This window comes from Etheostoma spectabile, chromosome 9, assembly GCF_008692095.1.
Source record: "Etheostoma spectabile isolate EspeVRDwgs_2016 chromosome 9, UIUC_Espe_1.0, whole genome shotgun sequence".
In the NCBI taxonomy this organism is placed as follows: Eukaryota; Metazoa; Chordata; class Actinopteri; order Perciformes; family Percidae; genus Etheostoma; species Etheostoma spectabile.
The window spans coordinates 1,440,158-1,465,729 of record NC_045741.1 but is presented as its reverse complement, the minus strand read 5'-3'; the positions used below and the strand labels follow the sequence as shown (position 1 = coordinate 1,465,729).

At 40.1% G+C, this 25,572-nt stretch overlaps 1 protein-coding gene across 5 annotated transcripts in view; it reads left to right on the top strand.

Annotated features, from left to right (window-relative positions):
* btbd8 (BTB domain containing 8) overlaps window positions 1–25,572 on the top strand; it is a 72,867-nt gene that overhangs the window by 30,297 nt on the left and 16,998 nt on the right. For all 5 annotated transcript variants that reach the window (XM_032525139.1, XM_032525138.1, XM_032525141.1 and 2 more), the window contains exons 3-9: window positions 12,336–12,515; window positions 13,967–14,055; window positions 15,024–15,138; window positions 18,283–18,372; window positions 19,656–19,736; window positions 19,822–19,918; window positions 20,725–20,813. In XM_032525139.1, the coding sequence (XP_032381030.1) occupies window positions 12,336–12,515; window positions 13,967–14,055; window positions 15,024–15,138; window positions 18,283–18,372; window positions 19,656–19,736; window positions 19,822–19,918; window positions 20,725–20,813 (741 nt within the window). The remainder of the gene's footprint in view (window positions 1–12,335; window positions 12,516–13,966; window positions 14,056–15,023; window positions 15,139–18,282; window positions 18,373–19,655; window positions 19,737–19,821; window positions 19,919–20,724; window positions 20,814–25,572) is intronic.

The following is a 25,572-nucleotide window of genomic DNA, read 5'->3' as shown; positions in this document are numbered from 1 at the left end:
CAAATAAAAACTCGAATCTTGCAAAACAAAGTCAAGATCTCGCAAATGAAACTCTTATCCTGTAAAACAAAGTCAGGATCTTGCAAAACAAAGTCAATATCTCTTGTCCCCATACATGTATTTTTTGTATTCTCCCCCCTCCGGGGGCTCTTAGTATTTTGTTTATTGTGAAAGAAAAAACCAATTTCCTCTTACTAATTAGAGAGCCTCTGGTTGATCTGGATTATAACTAATTATTATCATTAATTAGGAATAGTATTACTTATGTTTGCATCCATCTGGCAAATCCTCTTCGATTAGGGGGCAGATGATGCGAGGCTAATTACAGGGGGCTAATGTGAAGCTGGAACAGCTGGTTTAAAGGTGCAAAACAGAGAGGCAAAGTCATTGAGAGTTATACGTCCATGACCACGTGCGCAACTTGGCCTTGTGTTACTCTCAAAAGTGGTAGAATTTACTAAGGACATTTGTCAATACTGTACTACTGTACTACTGTGCGACTCCAACTAAGATGGAGTAGAAGTGTGATGCCTCACTCTGTAGCTAAACAATAGGGCTCAACACACAGGGAGAAAAGAGAGAGCTTTAGCAATGGGTAGTACAATAAAAATATGTGTTTTTTTTAAACCATGTAAGCCGATTCTGGTATAACCTTAAACACAATTATGAACTTGAAAATGAGCATAATATGAGCACAAGTAACATTTTAATGCAGGAGTTTTACTTGTAACATAGTATTTTTACGGTGTGGAAGGATCTGAAAACTTTGTCCACAATTGAACTTCTCTCTTCCTCCAGATTACGCTCTGCGACCCAAGTCAGCTGCTGAAATCAGATTTCTTCTTCTTCCAACTGCCCGCTTCCGGAGCTCATGCTCTCCATCAATGATTTCAAGGTAGCCTGTTATGTGTGGCTTAAGCGTTTTCAAGGTCATGGTATTGTGTGTGTGTGTGTTGTGGGGTGTGGTGTGTTGTGTGTGTGGGTGTTGTGGTGTGTTCTGTGTGCATGCATGTGTGGTAATAACGGCATTGGTGTATGTTGGATGTTATTAGAGTGTCAGGCTATTTTTAAGGTTTGCATCAGTGAGACTAAAAATATCCGCTGTAAATCAGGTTATTTGTAGTTAACAAAAGCATCAACTATCCTCGGGAAATGTGAAAATTATAAATAATACCAAAACAATGTTTCATCACAGGAGGTATGTTTATTTGTTGTTCATTGTAATATGAGATTAGTAGTATTAGTAATATATTACGATATTGGAACTAATAGCATTTGGTTAACATATCTAAAGTGCACAGTGCAGGTTTATAACAGTTTGGGTTTTGTGGGGGGGTTTTTGGGTCTATTTTTTTTGCACTTTGGCAAAAACATCAACAATTTGGGCAAATGCTTATTTGCTTTCATGTGAGAGGTAGATGAGAAGAATGTACCCTCTCATATTAGTCGTTAAATAGCCAGCAACGGTTAGCTTAACTTAACAGAAGACACAAACAAATTATGGCGTCTACAATCAATACCCCCCCCTCAAAGAAAACCCCAAGTTGTTTTACCGTTTGTCTTTTAAGCTAAGCTAACTATTTCAATTTCATATAAGACATATAAGACATAAGCAATTTCCCAAAATGTTGAACGTTTTCTTTAATTTTCTTAAATCTAAAAGACTTTTCGTGATACAGATTGCATTGGATTTTAAAATTATCTAATGTTTTAATTAGATAATTAGTCCCATTGCCAGGACGCCACAGCGTTGTGGAATAGGTTGGCTACAACACTCTAGGATAGGGGAAAAAACGCTTGGGTGTTTGCATTCCCTTTAAACCAATCACAGTCTGTCTAAGCTCCGGACGCAGCAAGATGGCTCTGCAAAATAGTTTTGGGAAGAACTTGTTTGGAACCCACAAAGAAAACGCCACATACAATATTAAATGACGTTAACTATTTAAAGTAGCTGGATACATGGTTAAACATAATTGCTCTTACAGTGTATCGGCATGTTTAATGTCCATAGCAAATCCTACAATCGGTCCCAAAAAATCCCGTTAGAGAGTAAATGCCGTAAACATATTCTTCGTAAATCTTTACCATCATTGCCTAAAAACAACAACCAGGCCTGCCTTGAATTGATGTGACGTGACGCTCTGTAAAAGTTTCTCCATCAAATTGAACCAGTCACATACATTCACTACAACTTTGCTCGCTTTAGGCTCTGAAGGCCTGTTCACCAGCCGCCAGCAAGGGGTCGGAAGGAAAGGGCGATGGCTCACTGCCGAGGACTTGGAGGCCTATCTGTATGCACTTCACAGCCAGGAGCTCTGACTGGAGCCCTCAACTATTACAGGAATGTCTTTAGGTGGGGAATAGTTCACTCATGGAATGTGTTAGAAATGGTATACAGGTTTTGGAAGAAATAGTCATCTTTGTCTCAAGTAAAAAGTAGCAAGCTGCAATATTAAAATACCCCATTATAAGTAAAAGTCCTGCATGGCCAAAGACCCTTTTTACTGTTACATCAGTACTTTGAAACTCCCTTTAGGCAGAAACCTTGAGTGGTGAGTAAAACTTCCTTTTAGGGGAAAACCCCGAACAGACCCAGGCTTGGTGGGGCGGTTGTCTATCGGTGCGGTAGGGATATAATGCAGTGGCAATTATGGAACTGCAGGGCGTAGCGGACGTTGCAGGGTTTAGTAGGGCCACTGTAGGGCATGAAGGGTGTAGACGGGTGCCTAACAGGACCACGGCAAAAGCTGCGACTTGATTTAAGTGCACCTTATCCAGGGAAAACTGTGGGGCGAGAAAAATAGGGCTCCGGGGAACAACCTCCCAGAGCTAGGTTAGTATATCAGTCGCCACAGATGAAAGAGAGAGAAAGAGGAGCTCAGTGTGTCAAAGGAAGTCCCCGGCAGTCTAAACATAAAAGCATAAACTAAGAGCTGCAGAGATAGGGAGGGGGCGCGCCGTGACGTGGGACACACCTCCTGCCGCTCTAGGCGAATGCTGCAACTCTAGTTTTTCAGCATGGACATTTGAGAAAAATAACTCCTAGATTTCTGACAGTAGTTCTGGAGGACAGGGCAATACCATCCAGAGTAACAACATCTTTGGATAATGAGGTTCCGAGGTAGTCAACACTGCAATATCGTTTGGTATCGATATCGAGGTATTTGATCAAAAATATCATGAAGATTGATTTTCACCCTATCGCCCAGCCCTTACACACACAAGTTAGAATAAACACTGCCTACTTCTTTATTTGAGATAATTATAATCTTATAAACACTAAGATCTAGTAAGACAGTACGGAAGTACTGAAGCAGTTAGAAGGTCGTTGTAATTTTACCAGTGCCGTCTCTGTGCTGTGATTCTTTCTAAATCCTGACTGAAAGTCCTCAAATAGACTATTGCTATGTAGAAACTGGTTAACGAATACCTTCTGGATCTTGGAGAGAAAGAGAAGATTAGATATAGGTCTATAGTTGGCTAGGACTCAGGATCGATGGTGTTTTTTTTGTTTTTTTTTCAGAGAAGTTTTATCACAGCTAATTTAAATGACCGCAGTAAGCAGCCCGTGGGATGGGGTCTAAGGGACAGAAGATGGCTTAGCTGAAGAGACATTTATCATTAATTGTTGGAGGTCTATAGGACAGAAGCAGTTTAATATATGTCAGGTCTTGTCGTCTTTCTAGTCCTACTGCATTTAAGGTGAACCGAAACTGAGGGCAAAAGGTGGAGAATTTTATCTCTAATTGTTCTAATTTTATCTTAAAGAAGCTAAAGTTATCACCACTCGAGCTATAAAATCTCAGAATATGGTGCTGGAGCTCGGATAATAACAACAAATATAATTGACTGTTGGATGGAAGAGTAAGAACAGGCTTTTTAAACAGTTATAATTGGTTTAGGATTAAATAACAGGCTTGAATCACAGATGGCTGCATTTTAGTGACTACTACTGTAGCTACAGATCAAATAAATCTCTGTCAAGGCCATAATTCTTTAAAATATTTACTTACTTGCACATTTATTCTTACATGTAAGATGACTAGTTGGCAAAGAGTAATCTGCACAAATCAGATTAAAGAATAGCAGTCCATGTACTGAAGTGTTGACATATGAACTGTGCATGCATTGCTGAGTATGCCATCTGCTCCATTATCAAGCAAAGAGTTATCTCAGAATAGCTTTTACATGCTTACATAAAATAAATATAACTGATCCATGGCCCGTTAGTCTGATAGGGACAGATTGTACATAAACATCCATCCAGCCATTCCCCACCCACTTACCCATCCATCCACCCACCTATCCAGCCTATTCCAGCACATTTTGGGTGAGACATAAAGCAGCATGACATTCATAATGTAATGTGTCTACTGAAGATAACATTTACTACATCTTTAAGGTTCTGTGGTAATTTATTAAAACATACAACAGACTGTGAAAATACTAGCAACAAATTCATGCAGTGCAGTTGTTTCAAACATGTACTAATAACATAACAATGACTGTGTCCCAGTAAGCCGTGACAGTGAGGCAGCAGAACCAACCAGGACACTGTGCTTTTCCTACTGTACATGTAAATTGTCTTCAGTACAAAAAAAAACAACCTGTGAACAAACTACGAAATTTAAATTTCTAACTTAAATTGTAGATATTGACTTGACTGTCCCTAATGATATAATTAAAGTGGTTGTTTTCTGTTTAATATAGTTTCATTTTCCATTTAAAACTAATTTATCTAATGTACATTAACAATTTGGATGCACTCAGGTTTTTACCTTTCTCTCCTAGCTCCCTCCCCCTGAGCCAAAATTATGTCAGGTCACCGGGTGCTGTGTGGGGTGAGCGCGATGCCTTCTTGAGCAGGAAATGGCAGGAGCATGTCGCCTCTACATCCGAAATCATTTCCGTCTCAACATATTTCTGGGGCCAGTCATTGGCTGCAGCAGGACCAGCTGACATGTGTGAACACCCTCATATGGACCTTCCTCAGGAGGGAGGGGACGCAAAAGCTAAGGAACTAAATCCCAGCAGGCCTCCTCGCCTTCCCTATCGCTTGCACATCTGGAAGCCTGGAAATGCCTGTGATACCAAGAACATAGAATAATGCAATCATCTTTAAATCTTTCAAAATTTTTTTAAAGAAGTCAGTAGTAAAGGAAAGATCAAGCACACTTCACTGGAGAGAACACAGAAGTTAGCAGTAAAGAGTCAGCAGTAAGGGAAAGATCAAAGCACACTTCACTGGAGAAGACACAGAGCAGTATGTGACACATATTCAAGATGTTTTTTGCACATGACATCCGCCTTAAAGTTTGTCAGTTACAGCATTACAAATGTTTGGCAAAATCTCCTGTGATCTGTATTGTGTGGTGCCTTTTACTTTCGAGTAAAGATTTCCTGGAGATTGGGATGTGTGGCGTTGTCTGCTATACTATATTTATCACTGGTCGCTCCACTCGTCTTTGGGCACAGTCCTTTGGGAGCCATAACTTCCCAACTCCCTTTATCAGGTAGTGTTGTCTAAAGGGTTTTCTTTTTGTATTTTTTTTCCTCAGAGATACTGAAATGTAGAGAATGTTGTTGTTATTATGATCTTCCTGTATATAAATGTCAGTGATGGTTGACTATTGTACTATTTTGTATCTATTCCTACACACTGCATTTTGGAATTCACTGAGCCGGTCTACACCATTTGATTTTATAATAAACTAAGTGTCAATATTTTGGACTACATGCTCGTTATAATTGTTTAAGATAATAATAACAGTGGTGTGTTTGAGCGTGCAGTGTGCCTCATGCCCCATGTGTTTGCTGCTGTCTCTGAACAGTCACTCCAAGCTTCACACAGAAGAGATGAAAAACACCAGAAATAGTAGTGGATGTGTGTTAAAAATAGCACAGAGCTGAGTGACACAGCAGTTAACGTTATTAATTCAAGTCTTGTAACATTTAGAATATTTTTACATTCATATTCCTTCCAACGTGGTTATATGTCAACCGAAATGTGGAGTGGGAAATACACTGATGTGTGTATTCATCAGTCTTATATAAACAGGTTTTAGTGTGCCAGCACACACCACACATCCACTGCTATTTAGAGAAAAAGATCATTCAGGCAATCCGTGATCATGTCTGTTTCAAACAGAAAGAACATTATAAACCATTACAAATTGTCCTTATAAGGGGCCTATTTTATCATTCATAATCTAATATATCTAAACAAAAAAAAATTGAGTCACTATTATCGCTAAAAGGAGGTAACATGGAGCCTATGCATGGCCCATGATGAGAGTATTGCAATGTTTATATATTTGCAGTGTTTCGAACTGTTTGTCCGTGGAAGAAATGCTGTATTACAGTTTTTTGACATAAGATAATAATGTATAAGGGGGGAAATTACAATAACACCCTGTTGTTGTGACATGCACATGCTCGTACCTATACATGCACTAAATGTAGAGACATCAGAGTGAGGGGTCTGCCCATAGAAAGGCATCCTGAGTAGTTGGGGTTTTATGCCTTGTTCAAGAGCACCTTGGCAGTGCCAGGAGGTAACCTGGCACCTCTCCAGCTCTAGTTCAACGCCATACTTTTGGTCCGTAGACTTGAACCAGCACCTCCAGTTCCCAACCTAACTCCTTACAGACTGAGCTACTACCATCCATCCTACTCTGTTGTAAGTAGTTAGTAGTAAAATATCCCTAGAAAAAGAAGGATATGCCCTCAGAAGGTTGTTAAATATTTTACCAAATCTAATCGTTCTTACATTTACATTTGCACTAGTATCGCATTGCAAACTGTATCAGAAAGCTGGAGTGTTTGCAATGACATCAAATTATAAGTTAAAAAAATAAAAAATTATAATTAGGAACAATGATGCAGGAGCGGCCAATGACATCAATGCAAGTCAAGGGCAAGCCTTGCTGCCATCAAGGACAGGCAGAAATATAAATACTGACAAATGTTCAGGTCAGTATTTTATGACCTTTCTATTTTTTAATGATATTAAAATAAATGCACAGATTGGAGTGCAAATGTACGATTATTATATAGACTGTAATTATGTCATTATCAGCTTTTTTGTTTTGTCCATGTGCACAGCTGTGAAACTACGTAAATAACCATTTTCTAGGCTGATATTTGTCTCTGTTTTGGTATTTATCTAATAATGTTTATTATGTCTGTTGATGTATGCAGTCAACAAGGCAAGTACATGTAGTTCCACTATGTGGCAGTAAACTGCTTTATGGTTATGATCTGAATAGAAAAGAATGAGACTGAAACGTATATATGTGTGCACCAAATGTAAATCCTATTTAACGCAATAAAATGACTTACTGTCAGATCAGATCTGATAGGCATTGCTGCTGCCTATTACAAACCATGTAGTCTGAGTGCATGTGAGACGTTAGGACTCCTATATCAAATAATCTTCACAGTACCAGAAGCGTTTAATTTGAAGGACTACTTGATTTGAGCCAAGGCGCAGTACCTGAAAGCATCATATGCGGGCACGGCCCCCTGTTTGGCACTGCGCATATGCTTCAGCTTCCGGTCTGTGACGATTTGGCTACTCCTTTCTTTGTGAACCCTGTCTAGTGGGCGGCGAACAGCGTGCAGTGGTGGTGATGTCAACAACATCGGTCAGTGGGTCAACCCGTTAATATAGATACTAACGCTAGCTAAGTTTGTTACCGAATGTTATACTAACAGACAATTATCGGCTGCAATTCATTAATACCGGCATTATCACTATGCATTCAGGGTTTGAGGTTCCAAAAGATAACTAGGTTAACTAGTAACGGTAGCCCATGTAGCTAACGTAGCATGATGCCGCGAGAGGAAAAGAGAGTAACGTCATTATTTGCGTAATAACATTACCGCAGACCGTGTGTGTTTAAATGTAGCGGAGAGTGTAACCCTTATTTAAAATAGAGATAATTGGGAGATGGTGGTGTTGGTGATGTTATCCTGGCGTTTTCTACATGAGGTGTTATTTTGTTTGAATAACTTAGGGTTAAATAATGTTCTTGACACAAAGGGCATAGGTAATAGTTACTAAATGTGTGTGATTTTCTTCCAATTAGTAGCAGCGCTCTCTGAGTTGCAATTGTGGTAAAACGTAAGTCAGTGTGCGGGAAGAGCCAATCGTGTCAAGTCACCTAGGGAGGGAGTCCGGTGAAGATGGCATCATATCTAATAAACTATTAAAGCTTAACGTGCATCGATGTGCTTGTTGTATTCCAGCAGTATGTAAGTAACTATTTATTTTTAAATACGTTTAGAAGTCTTACTTGGGTTCCTCGGAATGTTCCAACAGCATGCCCCTGGGTTTTTTCTAGCCCTCTTTCTAGAGCAATCCAGGCTGAGGTCTCTGTCTTGTCTCTGTCTTAGAGAGCCTAATGAACCATGATCACCCAAGAGGCTGCAAGGGAGTTCCATGCCAAAGAATGCAAATACAAAGAGCAGCTGAAGAGACGTTTATCGTCAGCCTTATCTGGACCTTAAAGGTAAGACATGTCATTGTGCACTGAACTGCACAGTCCTGGGTAAATGTGTGCATTTATATGTAAAGATCTATTCCTACTGCAGTCAATACAGTAGAGGGCTGTCAACGGATTTAGGGTTCTTATCTTCTTGCTGCACATCTGCAGCTTATTTTAAAGGCACGTGAATGGTTGTGATCATCATCATCAAGAGTGAACTGGTATAAATAACTTGCTTGTACATCCAGTTTAATCAGTCATTGCTTGTCATACAGTATATAACAGGTTTCACAATCAATAATCTTAACAAATACTTTGAACCTTCTAAGGGGCACCACCAATTTTAATTATTTAAGTAGTTAACTTGTTACAAAGAGTAGTACTCAGCTTGTAAAAACATTCTATAATATCTTCTGTGACTCTACAGGAGCTTCAAAGTTAGGAAAATAACCGTGATGTGTCATCGCCGGTTATATCAACTTTTCTCAGGCTAGAGCTGAACAATATCAAAATTTAATAAAATCCCAATATGGCTTCAAGGAGGCACATATTTGTTAAAGATGAAATCTGTGCCAAAATACATTTAAATTAATATTGTTTGGCTCAGGATATGTCCTAGACCTACATGATATTCTGCAGAATTAAGCAAACATATTTGCACCAAGTGGATTTCGGGAAAGAGACTTCAGATACAGTATTGAGGACCACTAAGGTCTATATAAAAGAGACTTTAGATACCGTATTAGAGGACCATTAAGGTCTATATAAAAGAGACTTAAGTTACAGTATTAGAGGACACTAGGTCTATATAAAAGAGACTTTAGACAGTATAGAGGACCATTAGTCTATATAAAAGAGACTTAAGTCAGTATAGAGAGGCCATTAAGGTCTATATAAAAGAGACTTAAGTTACAGTATTAGAGGACCAAGGTCTATATAAAAGAGACTTAAGTTACAGTATTAGGGGACTAAGGTCTATATAAAGACACTTCAGAAACAGTATTAGGGGACCACTGAGGTCTTTATAAAGATACTTTAGATACAGTATTAGGGCACACTAAGATCTACAGTGGTGTGAAAAGTGTTTGTCCCTTCCTCATTTCCTGTTCCTTTGCAGTTTGTCACACTAAGTGTTTCCGAACATCAAACCAATTTAAACAATAGTCAAGGAAAACACAAGTAAACACAAAATGCAATTTGTAAATGAAGGCTTTATATTAAAGGTGAAAAAAAAATCCAAACGTCATGGGCCGGTGTGAAAACTGATTGCCCCTCAACCTAATAACGGGTGGGCCACCCTTAGCCAGCAACAACGCAACCAAGGTTTGCGATAACGTGCAATGAGGCTTTTACAGCGTCTGGAGGAATTTTGTCCCACTCATCTTTGCAGAATTGTCCTAATTCAGTTACACATTAGAGGGTTTTCGAGCATGAACGGCCTTTTTAAGGTCATACCACAACATCTCAATAAGATTCAGGTCAGGACTTTGGCCAGGCCACTCCAAAGTCTTCATTTTGTTTTCTTCAGCCATTCGGTGGTGGACTTGCTGGTGTGTTTAGGATCATTGTCCTGCTGCAGAACCCAAGTTCGTTCAGCTTGAGTACACGAACAGATGGTCGGACATCTCCTTCAGGATCTCTTGGTAGACAGCAGAATTCATGTTCCTTTTACACGCAAGTTTCCAGGTCCTGAAGCATCAAAACAGCCCCAGACCATCACACATACCACCACCATATTTTACTGTTTGTAAATGTTTTATGAAATGCAGTGTTCCTTCTACGCCAGATATACTTGGAGACACACCTTCCAAAGAGTTCCACTTTTGTTCATCGGTCCACAGAATGTTGTCCCAAAGTTGGGGATCATCAAGATGTGTTGTGGAGAAATTGAGATAAGCTTGATGTTCTTTTTGCTCAGCAGTGGTTTTCTTCTTCAAACTCTGCCATGCAGGCCATTTTTGCCCAGTCTTTTCGATGGTGGAGGCCTGAACGCTGACCCTAACTAGGCAAGTGAGGCTGCAGTTCTTTGGCGTTGTTGTGGGGTCTTTGTGCTCTGGATGAGTCGTCGTGCGTCTTGGGGTAATTTTGGGCGGCGGCCCATCCTGGGAAGGTTCACCACTGTTCCATGTCTTCGCCATTTGTGGATAATGGCTCTCACTGTGGTTCGCTGGATTCCCAAGCTTTGGAAATGGCTTTATAACCTCCAGACTGATAGATCTCATTACTTTCTTTCTCAATTGCTCCTGAATTTCTTTGGGTCTCGGCATGATGTGTAGCTTTTAAGGATCTTATAGGTGGACCTTACTGTGTCAAGCAGCTCCTATTTAAGTGATGCCTTGATTGTGAACCGGTTGGGGCAATAATCGGTCACTGCCGTTGTGTGGGCTAGAGAAATTGAACTCAGGTGTGGACAACCACAGTTATAGTATGTTTAACAAGGGGGGCAATCACTTTTTCACACAGGGCCTGATGGTTTGGATTTTTTTCACCTTTAATAATAAACACCTTCATTTACAAATTGCATTTTGTGTTTACTTGTGTTGTCCTTGACTATTGTTTAAATTGGTTTGATGTTCCGAAACACTTAAGTGTGACAAACATGCAAAGGAACAGGAAATGAGGAAGGGGGCAAACACTTTTTCACACCACTGTATATAAAAGATACTTTAGATACAGTATTAGGGGACCACTGAGACCTATAAGAAAGCATCCAAAAAGCACCATGTCATAGGACCTTTTAAAGTGATGTGACAGCTTTAAAAAACTTGGGTATTTAGGAGGCCAGGAGAGTTTTTTTCTTCTGATTTAATTGCATTATGAGAATTTTAGTGTCCAGTGTTTTGAGAGCATGAGGGCAAGTCAAAGTCAGGATATCTTGGCCTCTGCTGCTTTAATTTAGACCATTCTTAAAGCATAGGCTATACATCTTATGGAGCACAGTTACAGTAAACTTCACCACTGACCGATAGCTCACAAGACACAAGGTCACGTGGCTTTGTGCAGTTCATTGGGTGTTAGATGAAATGAATGTGAGTCTCCTTGTTGCACTTGTGGTTCGTCAATTTGGTCACTTTTCATCAAAGGGTTAGAGTAATGGACATACCAGCATTAGAACATATACCGCACTATTGGCTGACTGATTCTTGGGTCACCCAGATTAGTTATTGAGGCGGGACACGAGATAAGGCTCGCGAAGAAGCACTGCAGTGCCTCAGGGCTATGCTTGTGGTAGTCTGAAAGTGGAAAAATAGGCCATCACATTCATCTTTGAACCTCATAGATTTTAGAGGTTGGTTAAAAGGGCCTTTGTTGGGTTTTAAATACGTATATTTAATGTGAACATTTTGCTAACTTGGCTTCATAATTTGTTCTGTATTGTTTTTTTTCTAGTCAACAGTAATTAATTACCACACTGATGGCATGTGTGTACATTGTTTTTTATTTTAATCAGTAAAGGGGAATTTCGGTGGATTGCTGCCAGGGCTCGGAAATATGGAGAAAATCAAATATCACAATATTTTTTAACAAATACCTCGATGGCGATATTGCGACAATAGTGTAGGGTTGACTATTGGTTCTTTCACAAAATATTTTCTATTTTTAAAATATAAATAATCACCAGTCATATTGTTATGATTAAGTGCGTAAACAGCAGAACAGTCTGGTATGTTAAAAATCTTTACTGTAATTCAGCCTTTCAAACCAGGAAAAGACAACACTTATGCCAAATTACGACATTAAGCTATCCCAAAATCTAAGATGATTTCTAGACAATATCGATATAGCATCGGTATATTGCCCAACCCTAATTGCAGCTAAATAAAATGTTGTATTGCATTTACCCAGGTTGCTGCAGGACGAGCTGGAGGCGGATGTTTCTCTGTATGCTGGGTCAGGCTCTCTTCAAGCACACAGAGCCATACTGTTGGCCAGAGCTCCTCATGTCCTTCAGGGAGAAACACACAAAGATCCTACCATCATTCATCTGTCTGACTATGAGCTGTCCGGGTTGAAAGATTTTCTCAGGTAGGCAATGAGTTCAAGTAATTGCTTTTTGTTGTTGCTGATTACAGCTTAAATTTGCTGTTACTTTTTCTACTTTTAAGGATTTAGACAATTTCTATTTGCCCCTGTAGAAGAAAGCTGTTTGAACATTTCTTAATACGACTTAATACTTTCACATGAAGCCAAACTCTACATCTTCTAGTAGGAAATGTTAAGAGACATCATTTATACTTCTCTTTTAGTGTTACAGTTTCACAGACTCTCTGACAGAGGGCGCCATGCACACCATCTGTGATATATTTGTTTGTTTGAAGGAGCTTTGGCTGCAGCTATTTTAATTTTATAAATTGCACATTTTCATGTAATGTTGAGACACACAAATCCCAAAGTGTATGTGTGTTTATAATCATCTTAGTTTCTAGAGTAGCAGTTTTCATCAAGGCTTTGCAGTTGGGTCTCTTAGAGTGCACAATTCTTTATCCACTGATTTGTGTCTCATTAGCAGTTTATGATTAGGACTAGAAGAAAGAGTCACCCTCGATTGGTTACACCATCATGGAGTCAGTTTGTTTAAAGCTTCTTTTACACACGCAAACTGCAAGAGTGCTGAGTTCAAGTATCTAGGTAAGATAGACGTGTTTGGCATTCACGAGTATCCTAATAAATAATTTAAAAAAATTAGCTACACTGATGCAGAACTGCAACACATGTAAACACGATACCACAGAACTAAAGTGACATGCCTTTGCTTCAAGTTTTTGGACGTTGGTTGAACAAAACAAGCAGTCTGAATCCACTTATACTCTGTATAAAATCTTACATGTTAATGACAAAACAATCAATCGGTTCTGAATAAAATTAACACTTTAATTGATAATGACAATCTTTTATTACAGCTCCAATGAGGTGTACGTTGATCCCAGAGGACCCAGGTTTAGACCCACTGCTTTCTTATCCTGAGAGAGCCCGCTGGAGAAGTTTGGCACATAGGATATCATTGGAAATACCATAAATCTGCCTGTAATGATACCAGTCCAATTTGGCACCAATATTAAAACAATGCTCTTTTCAATTCCTTGGTTTGAGGAATACGAACATGTTTTCTTTCTTTCTATATAAGAAAATATGCCAAACTTCTCACTGCACTAGCGTTGAATGTTTTTCAGTTTTAAGTGATCGTAGAGGAGAGAGAGAGAGATGGGGACATGCTAAAAAGATCCTGTGCAGAACAAGCCAGGATGCTGCAGCAGAAGTACCCAGGGCAAATGTACTGTAACTTGTTGTAAATTAACTTTATGAGATTGCCAGCCACTTCATAAAATGCTTCACTGAGGAAAAATAGGAAATGCTTCACAGTTATGTTTTTGGCTTACCTCATGTGTCACTGAAGTCACATTACATAAAATGAGATTGGAATTTAAATAAGTGTGAAAGGCCTAGTTTTAATTAACCTTTAGAGTTTCCCCCCGCAGGCGACTGTACACAGCAGACCAGAGCATGCGCGTGTCTGAAATAATCCCAGACCAGGAGGGCGCAGTGCCAGAAAGTTCCACTGACTCAGGTAAAGAGAGGAACAAGCTTTTCCATTGAGGGTTTATTCTATGTTATATGGCCATTCAGATGCCCCCTCCCTCCCCCATACTTCACATCATGTTATCTCAGCCATAATCCATTTAGGTGCTAATCTCATTTAGATTCCGTTGTTGTTACTGCTAATTGCAGTTTGGCCATGCTATGGATACTTTAAAAACTACATTTCTCTATTTGCAGTACTTTCAGCTAAAGGGATACTTTGCCAAGTTGAATCAAGCTTTGTGTCATAATTGTGTGGGTATTGTGTTTAGATGAACAGTGTATGGCTTCCCTCTATGGCGCCAGTGCACATCAAACAAAACTATGCGTTTCATGTCAGGCAGACCTCCGCTGCTCTGCTCAGTTGGGTGCACTGTGACCATCGAGGGAAGTCACAGATTGTTCATCTACACAAACTGCCCAAACTGCCACAGAGACACAGAGCTGGATATAAACCAGCAAAATACCTCTTTAAAGGGGCTATACTCGAAACACTGAAAAAAAACTGGGCTGGGGTTGCCACACGGCTCTCACGGACCATTCCCCGAAACGGGAAATACCTACATTTCTTTATTGCCCCATGCATGCACAGCCGGACGTGCTATCAAAACATAAAAGAGAAGCTGGGATTAACACACACACAGAGGGAGTGTGTCTCCATTATCTGCTCAGGACTCCCTTATTCCAATTCGATTAAATTTTATTTCTCCACTGTATCTTTACATTGCAAATTTATGTTTGCTGCTATAATAATGTTCTGAATGTTGAGAACAGCTCCTTTTTAAGTGGTTAAATGATAGCTACCATGCATTTACACACACACACACACACACACACACACACACATACAGTACATACATACATACATATACATACCCATGTTATGTATCTTATAATATGTGTCTCCCAAGTCTTTCTCTTCTTCACTCTTGATTATCCATTTCAACTTCACTCCAGATGTTGTTCTTGAGTCAGCTTCGGGCCTTGGAGCTGACTTGCTGGATCTGTACCAAAGGGGAGAGCAGTGTGATATCACCATCCAGGTAGCGGAGCAGGTCTTCTCCTGCCACAGGTATAGCTATGTATGGGGGCCTCTAGGTCCCTTATTGGGGCCTGAGCACCGACAACGTTGTGCAGAGGAGGCCCTATAGAAATTGCTCCTCGTTCTTTTTCTGAAGCAAAATGAATCGCCGTTTTGAGGGGCTAAAGAGGGCTCAGAACGTTTTTAAACTTTGCACACATCAGAAGTGGGGAAAATATACAGTCTAGGGGTTTTGGGTGTTGTGAATTGGCTTGATAGTGCCCTAAACAAAATGTAAACAAAGTAGCCCTCACACTGTGTTTCACATAAATGTAAAAGTTCCAAAAACATATGCAGTACCTCTAGACTTACAAAATAGTCTCTTGGAGCCATCCACCTAAACCCCACAGGAAGTACGCCATATTGAATTTAATGTGCCATTTTTTTACGTTTTTTAGCATTTCCATGGGCTGTACTTAAAATTGCTCCTCCTACATTGTGTCAGTGCTCCATTATCAAATCCATTCTACTTGCTTATTGAGTGAATGCCCAAATCACTGAAACTCCATTCCACTTTTTCACTGCTACCTTGCACCCAGCAGATTCAGCACGCTAATACACAACCGGCGTGACGCGGCCTCTTACTGCCTCTGACGTAGCTGTCATTTAAGTAAAGGTTAATATTTTGTTTGCCTGTTGCTTATAGCCTTTTTGTTTTTGTTAAAAGGTCTTTATGCACGTTTCCCAAGCCATATTGTGTTCAGGGTGTCATTTTGAAGCTCGGAGCTTTCTAGTTTTTAGCGATACCAGCGATTTCATGTCATGTTTTGACATAACTTTTTATTTTTTTATGGTTTTACGACTTTATTGTTAAAATACTTTGTAATAAGACATTGTTTTAAGAAAATACAATTGTTTATTAATTCTGAAAGTTGAAGATCTAACAGTACATTAATACTCATATCTTCTATAAATAGAAATAGTACATAAAGCGATTTTTCTTAACTACACCGTGGGCTCTCCTGGTACTGGGGCCTCTCGGGTTCACAGAAATTGCAATTGCATTCAAGCATAAAAAGATCCTCAAGTGTAAAAAATAAACAATAAGTGGGTATTGTTAAATGTGGATCTGAATTAGTCATCAAATTAATTTCTGTACGTTTAGCTTTTTGTATTCTGTTCAGACACAAGTACATCTGCTCTGTTCAAAAATTTCTGGGGGACCTCTTATCTACAATATTATACTTTTCTCGGGGACTCCAAAAACCCCTCCACCCAGCCACATTTGCCAGACATAAAACACTACAGAGGTCTGCACATCTGCTGTTGACTCATGCCAGTGTGGAGCAGTCAGTGGGTTGTCATTCAGTGTTGCTGAGGTAGTAGTTGCAGCTGGTAACCATGGAGACAGGTTTCTCCCAGCTCATGCTCAGGGGAGGAAGCTGGACTATGGTTGCTCTGAAGCATTGATTTGTATAATTCAATTCAGTTTTATTTATAGTATCAAATCATAACACGAGTTAGCTCAAGACAATTACAGATTGACCTAGTCATTGTCTAGACCACACTTTATAATTTACAAAGGCCCAACAATTCCAGCAATTCCCCAAGAGCAAGCATTTAGTGTGACAGTGGCGACAAAAAACCTCCATTTAGGAAGAAACCTCGGACCGACTTAGGCTCTTGGTAGGCGGTGTCTGACGGGCCGGTTGGGGATGTGATGAACAGTGACAATAATAGTCACAATAAAAATAATGGAACTATGACTAGAAATGGTAGTTGTAGTAGTTCATGGCGTTGTAGGGCACTGCAGGGGGTTATAGGGCGTAGCAGGGCACTGCAGGGAACAGCAGGGCATAGCAGGGAACAGCAGGGCGTGGAGTAGGACAACAGTGACGGCTGCAACCATGATTTAGGTGCCATTCTAATCCAAGGAAAACTGCTGGGTAAAAAAACATGGGAATCCGGTGAATAAGCTCCCCAGAACTAAGTTAGTAACAAGCATTTCTGGGACATGGATGCACACAGATGGAAAGAGAAAGGAGAGAGGAGCTCAGTGTGTCAAAGGAAGTACCCTGGAAGTCTAAAACTATAACGGCATAATTAAGAGCTTGTGCAAGGCAGACCTAAGACAGTTCTAGTGTTGGTAGATGAATCTGACGACTATTTAGAGAAAAGAAGGGGTGCTGTGTCTGTAGCTATACAACCTCTCTCGCCGGTCTAGACGAACGCTGCAACTCCTCACTTCCTAACAATATGCTTTATCAAAGAAGAGAGTTTTAAGTTTACTCAAACATCTGGTGATAGTGTCTGCCTCCCGAACCCAGACTGGGAGCTGGTTCCACAGGAGAGGAGCCTGATAGCTGAAGGCTCACATTCTACATAACACATTGTTACAGTAGCTGCTGCAGTTCCCACCCAGAGGCTTCTCCACACTTTAACTTTACTACTACTATATATTTAGGCTCTTGAGATACATTATTCCTTTTATAGGAGAGACATGGACAAAATGGCAGCAAATCACTTAACACATAAAAGTCACACACAAAACAAGATGTATTATGTGTAGCACAATAACATGGGACCTAAGAGGCATAAAGTAGAGAGCTTTTTTAAGTGTGGCATTTGAATGCCTGTGTGAAGGTAGTTTTTCCAAAAAAACTATTGGGTAACAGTTTTGTGAATGTTGCCCAGAAACGGAGCAGAACAGGCAGCCTGTATAGTAGTTGAGGGGTGTTGATTATGCTAGTGATCAAATCGCACAAACATGTACCTGCTCATGAACAGGTCAGTTATTCTCAACCCAGGATGCGGAAAACGCAGGCTTGCCAAGTTCAGAACAGACTCTGAATATAATCTGATCTACAGATGTAGACAGGAAGTTTTGGTTTTAATGATAGAAAAGTGCATTATGATTCTTCCTTCATATTTTCAATGATGTTGCAGTTAATGTGGAAGATAAAGCGATGAGTTTGTAATCCAACATTCAAAATGTAATGTTGAGCTGAATGGTGACAATCATTTGATAGATGAATGTCCAGGTAGTCCCCTTAATCCAGAACAAATATAAATGTGGACTGAACAAAAAAAATGTTGTTGCTCCGAAGGAAAAGCATTTATAATAAAAATAAAAACCTTATTTGGGTTTATAGTAAAAAATCTTGCAACTAACTGCCTGCTGTATTGGGTTTCCAGGGCAATCCTGTGTGCGCGCTCTCAGTACTTCCGAGCGATGCTAAGCGGGAGTTGGATGGAGAGCTCCAGACAGTGCATCACTCTGCAAGGGTAAGACTGGCGCATCATATTGCATCAGGTCACAGGGATCAATAATACACCTCCACTCCTGGTCTAACAATTCTACATTTTATTCTTGAACAATACAGCTGAATAACTGCATATGCTGCATTAGTTATTCAGGCTTTGCAACTGAGGCTCTGTGCAGTATGGGGTTTCGCTCACAATGCCATGTTTTAACTACACATGCCCAAATACACACACAACACACTGCCAGTGGAATCTCAAATTGCTTTCTCAGATTTCTACCAAGCTACATTTCCTCTGTGAGCCACATAAATGTCTCCTCATTCACTGCCTGTTGAAGAGCCCCCACCACCAGACCCAGTATCTTTTTTTTTTTAGAGTGGGGAAAGACAAATGAAGCCCATTTTCTTCCTCCAGGGAGAGACATGTCACTTGCCTCAGCATTACTGATCTGAGGGTAACTGGGGAAGACGTGGCTGTCAGAGTGGGGAGTTGCTGCGTCGACTTGCAGGGGAAAACCTGTGAAGTGTCCCTCAGGCTGCAGTCACGTGAATTGAGTGCTGCATGATACATGGATTTTGTTTACAGCATTCACAGTTGTGCTTGCAGTATTGACAGGAAAAAATACATCTACACTGCGTGCCTGGATTCACAAAGATAATATTAGACTGGTTTGGGACAATTCTGCAAGGGACAGTTTGGGATTTTTTCTTAAGTGGGATTTTATGAGATTTATTTATAGTCAATGTTTTACCTACAATAGATGACAGTCAGCATGCCAGTTTGGAGAAGCGGGCAGGAGTACCGGCACGGATGGTAAGCAACGTACTACTGTTGTAGGGGCTACACAACAAAAGATATTTTAGCCACCGAAAAAATTGCAGCAGCAGGAGACCACCTACTCCTGTGTTCCTCAAGGTAAAATTACTTTTTTGTAAAGGAGTCTGGTGGCTTTGAAGAGAGCACAAATGGATATAAAGGCTTCAGTTGGGCTGTCTGACGGCAAGGTAAAGCAGTGAAAATATTCTAAATATAGCAAACTTTATTTTTTTTTTGTGGGCTTTTTTAGGTGACTAAAATAGGTTTTGCTGTGTACCCCAGTCTTTAAGCATTACATTCCTTAGCTTCAGTGCCGGTACTGCTGTCTGCCTCCAAGCTGAGGATGTGCCAACCGCCATCTACAATAGGTAATACATGCACTATAAATAAGTACCTCATGCAACCTTACTTCAAAAAATCAAAAAAAAACTATCCCTTTTTAATTGAGAAATATGGCTTGTAAACAGATATTTTGTTAACTATTCCAGTTTAGGCCCAGATGAGATGGAGATCCTGCTCCAGTTCATGTATGGGGCAATAGTGGATCTGCCACCTGGAGCCAGTGCCAGGTACTGTATGTGAGCAGACTGTCCAAAATTAGAATGCAGGCCCAGAAAACAACCTGACCTGTATTTGGTATCTCCTGTTCCACAGTCAGGTGGTGTTGGCAGCCGACATGTTGGGCTTAGAGGGGCTGAAGGATGTGGTGGAGATGGTTCTCACCCGAGACTACTGCCGCTTCTTTCCCAAGGTTTGTGATACATAAGGAAAACTAGCAGATTTAAGAAATGAAAAAATAGATTTCATAGGCTTCTTACTTTTCTAAATGTACCGTGTGTATGTGCTAAGTAGGTTCACATGTCTAACAATCTCGGTCCTATGGCAATTTAGCCTCTAGAGGCAACAGCCAGTATTTCTGTAGTCAGGGGATATCTGGACAACAGAGTCGTTACTTTTAGTGGATGTTTTAGTTACAGACAACATTTTGGCCAATCTCTATAAACATATATCTGCATATGAATTAATCATCCATCTTTGAAATAAAAAAGTCAACAAAATTAGAAATTGATACACAACATCTTTCTCCTTTTGTATTATTTTTTATATTCTTATTCATCTTTACTTGATGTGTCCACATTTCTTGCACTCTAAACACAAAGTGTCATTATTGCACCCAATCAAATGTTATTGGTTCTAAATTATGGTTATTATTTTTCTACTGATAACTTTGCATTCATAGTTAAGGTATATCAGATCCTCAGTGTAGGGATCACTTGTATTCCTAAACAACAGTGATATAGCAGTATGTGGAGTATCACAGCTGAAAACGGCAAGAACAGATCCAATTTATATTCCTCTGGCTTTACACTTGTTGATTTTGTCTGGTGCCTGCATGCTCAGTGTCAATAATAATGCTGTTCCACTTGTATGAACAGCTTTTGATTCCCATTTTACCATGTGTTTGATATGTTGTTTTTCACTCAAGAGCCCTCAGTGCATCAAAATTACTGTACTAGTCTAAATTCCCCTTTTTCTTTTCCCCTCATGTGTTGGCAGCCAATTGACGGTGTTCAGAGAACTGTTCTCGAGTGTCTGTCCCTCACACACGCCTTAGGCCTCCAAAACCTCCACATGCTATGTAAGAGGTGAGTGTCGGTTTTTGCTTTTCATTAAATGTGTTACAACTTGTAAATATAAAATACATTATGAATATGTACATACACATTTGGAAAAGTCACTACATTGGAATGAATTGTCCTAAAATTAGAATTCTTGTCAAACCTGACCTTAAATGTTGCTTGTGTAATAAAAAATAAATAAAAAAGCATTCCAATCTGTCACAGTTTTTGCCACCGTGGGTTACATCAGCTTCTTGTTGCTAGGTAACCAGCCTGTGGTTTCGTACTTCCGTGTTATTAAGAAGCCTAGGGTTGTTGTTAGTTGTACAGTGAGGGGGAAAAAGTATTTGATCCCCTGCTGACTTTGGACGTTTGCCCAATGACAAAGAAATGATCGGTCTATAATTTCAATGGTAGATTTATTTGAACAGTGAAAGACAGAATAACAACAAAAAATCTAAAATGTTATAAATTGATTTGCATTTTAATGAGGGAAATATGTATTTGACCCCCTCTCAATCAGAAACATTTCTAGCTCCCAGGTGTCTTTCAGGTAACAAGCAGAGATTAGGAGCACTGTCTCAACGGGAGTGCTCCTAATCTCAGCTTGTTACCTGGATAAAAGACACCTGTCCACAGAATCAATCCATTAATCAATCAATCAATCAATCAATCAATCAATCAATCAATCGTATTCCAAACTCTCCACCATGGCCAAGACCAAAGAGCTCTCCAAGGATGTCAGGGACAAGATTGTAGACCTACACAAGTCTGGAATGGGCTTCAAGACCATTGCCAAGCAGATTGGTGAGAAGGTGACAACATGTGGTGCGATTATTCGCAAATGAAAGAAACACAAAAGAACTGTCAATCTCCCTCGGCCTGGGGCTCCATGCAAGATCTCACTTCATGGAGTTGCAATGATCATGAGAACAGTGTGGACTCAGCCCAGAACTACACAGGAGGACCTTGTCAATGATCTTAAGGCAGCTGGGACCATAGTCACCAAGAAAACAGTAACACACTATGCCGTGAAGAACTGAAATCCTGCAGCGCCCGCAAGGTCCCCATGCTAAAGAAAACGTACATGCCTGTCTGAAGTTTGCCAGTGAACATCTGACAACTGGGTGAAAGTGTTGTGGTCAGATGAGACCAAAATTGAGCTCTTGGGCATCAACTCAACTTGCCGTGTTTGGAGGAGAAGGAATGCTGCCTATGACCCCAAGAACACCATCCCCACCATCAAACATGGAGGTGGAAACATTATGCTTTGGGGGTGTTTTTCTGCTAAAGGGACAGGAAAAACTTCATTGCATCAAAGGGACGATGAACGGTGCCATGTACCATCAAATCTTGAGTGAGAACCTCCTTCCCTCAGCCAGGGCATTGAAAGTGGGTGGTGGATGGATATTCCAGCATGACAATGACCCAAGACACACGACCAAGGCAACAAAGGAGTGGCTCAAGAAGAAGCCCGTTAAGATCCTGGAGTGGCCTAGCCAGTCTCCAGACCTTAATCCCATTGAAAATCGGTGGAGGTAACTGGAGGTTCAAGTTGCCAAACGTCAGCCTTGAAACCTTAAAGACTTGGAGAAGCTCTGCAAAGAAGAGTGGGACAAAATCCCTCCTGAGATGTGTGTAAAACTGGTGGCCGACTACAAGAAACATCTGACCTCTGGGATTGCCAACAACGGTTTTCAAGTTGTGTTTTGCCGAGATGTCAAATACATATTTCCCTCATTAAAATGCAAATCAATTTATAACGTTTTTGTCATGCGTTTTTCTGGATTTTCTTGTTGTTATTCTGTCTCTCACTGTTCAAATAAAACTATCATTCAAATTATGGCCTGATCATTTCTTTGTCAGTGGGCAAATGTACAATATAAGCAGGGGATCAAATACTTTTTTCCCTCACTATATAATGAAATTTGCTTTAGTGTGATTCAATTAGGCCTGCATGATTCAGGGGGAAATATGAATCACGATTTCTTTTCTTAGAACTGATTTTTTTGACCATGACAAAACAAAACAAGTTGTCAGTACCAAACCATAGTATAGGATAAACCATATTATAATTTTGCATTTTTCGTTAGTTTATATTTTTATTTTGATTTGACTTTTTGATTTAAAATTCATTTTGGTTTCAATTAGTTTTTTAAGAGGGTTTGCTAGTTAGTTTTATTTTTTATTTTTTTTAAATGCTTTGTTTTAGTTTAGTTTTAGTCTTTTTTGTAGTATGGGTTATTTAGCGGGGGATTCAAAAAGGTCAGAAAAAGTATTGTGTAATAATAACTCGAGAGTTATTGTTATTATTATTTTATATATATATATATATATTATGAATACATGTATTCAGCAATAACACTAGTACAAAAAGTGTACATCTGATGATGAGCACATATCTGGAAACACAAGACGCATCAGTAAGTGCAGAATGTGCTTGACATGTTCCAGGAGAAAAACCTAAACAGCCAACAGACTAAAAAAGACATACATCAACTTTGAACTTTGGTTTGAGTAAAGTGGTGAACTTTTTGAAGTCAATTGACTCGCACAGTTGTGTAGACATCCCAGTATTAGTCCACATACTAACCCACGTTCCCTCTTGCTTTTGGTGTTCCTGCGTATCTACTAACCAGCTATCGGATCGCCGGTGAAAGCAGCCTGTAGTGTTCTCTGTCCTGCGGTTGTCTTCGTCATGCTGCTGGCTCTACAAATCCATACGTCCATGACTGTAACGTTACCGGGGTTAGCTTCTGTTTCGGGGAAAGGGGGATGGGCGTTCTCCTTTTACCTTGTTAAGTAAGCTAGGTTAGCCTCCTTGTGTCCATTTCTCAAATGTAGGCTACTTTCAAATTCGTGGAGTGTTCCACTTCCACTGAGAGGTACTTTCTTTTATCTGACACAGTCATAATCAAATAGGACTTTCTGCTGCTTTCTTCTGACTTTTGGGACTACCATGATGCCAGGCAAGGGGCACGGACTGTTGTTGTGTTCAATTTTACATGGAATGTCAGAATTTCTGGGTTCCCAGTCAGGAACTACAGTGCCTTGCGAAAGTATTCGGCCCCCTTGAACTTTTCAACCTTTTGACACATTTCAGGCTTCAAACATAAAGATATAACATTTTTATTTTTTGTGAAGAATCACCAACAAGTGGGACACAATTGTGAAGTGGAACGAAATCTATCGGATATTTTAAACTTTTTTAGCAAATAAAAAACTGAAAAGTGGTGCGTGCAAAATTATTCGGCCCCCTTGCGTTAATACTTTGTAGAGCCACCTTTTGCTGCGATTCCAGCTGCAATCGCTCGGTGTCGTCTCTATCAGTTTTGCACATCGAGAGACTGAAATTCTTGCCCATTCTTCCTTGTAAAACAACTCAAGCTCAGTGAGGTTGGATGGAGAGCGTTTGTGAACAGCAGTTTCCAGTTCTTTCCACAGTTCTCGATTGGATTCAGGTCTGGACTTTGACTTGGCCATTCTAACACTGGATACGTTATTTTGAACCATTCCTTTGTAGATTTTGCTGTATGTTTGGGATCATTGTCTTGTGGAAGATAAATCTCCGCCCAGTCTCAGGTCTTTTGCAGACTCCAACAGGTTTTCATCCAGAATGGTCCTGTATTTGGCTGCATCCATCTTCCCCTCAATTTAACCATCTTCCTGTCCCTGTGAAGAAAAGCGGCCAAACCATGATGCTGCCACCACCAGTTTGACAGTGGGGATGGTGTGTTGAGGGTGATGAGCTGTGTTGCTTTTACGCCAAACATATCGTTTTGCATTGTGGCCAGAAAGTTCGATTTTGGTTTCATCTGACCAGAGCACCTTCTTCACATGTTTGGTGTGTCTCCCAGGTGGCATGTGGCAAACTTTAGACAAAGACTTTCATGGATATCTTTGAGAAATGGCTTTCTTCTTGCCACTCTTCATAAAGGCCAGATTTGTGCAGTGTACGACTGATTGTTGTCCTATGGACAGACTCTCCACCTCAGCTGTAGTTCTCTGCAGTTCATCCAGAGTGATCATGGACCTCTTGGCTGCATCTCTGATCAGTCTTCTCTTGTCTGAGCTGAAGTTTACAGGGACGGCCAGGTCTTGGTAGATTTGCAGTGGTCTGATACTCCTTCCATTTCAAAATGATCGCTTGCACAGTGCTCCTTGGTGTTTAAAGTTGGGAAATCTTTTTGATCCAAAGGGCTTTAAACTTCTCCACAACAGTATTACGGACCTGCCTGGTGTGTTCCTTGGTCTTCATGATGTCTCTGCGCTTTCAACAGAACCCTGAGACTATCACAGAGCAGGTGCATTTATACAGAGACTTGATCACACACAGGTGGATTCTATTTATCACCCTCAGTCATTTAGGACAACATTGGCTCATTCAGAGATCCTCGCTGAACTTCTGGAGTGAGTTTGCTGCACTGAAAGTAAAGGGGCCGAATAATTTTGCACGCACCACTTTTCAGTTTTTTATTTGCTAAAAAAGTTTAAATTATCCAATAGATTTTGTTCCACTTCACAATTGTGTCCCACTTGTTGGTGATTCTTCACAAAAAATAAAAATGTTATATCTTTATGTTTGAAGCCTGAAATGTGTCAAAAGGTTGAAAAGTTCAAGGGGGCCGAATACTTTCGCAAGGCACTGTATACACTTCTATGGGAAATGTCACGGTCGAAAAGATATAACGTTATTTGCGCAATGGAAGACATTGACAAAGACGAAACCTAAGGACATTTACTCAATCATTTTAACCAAACAGATTTTGTTTTGGCACCTATAGCA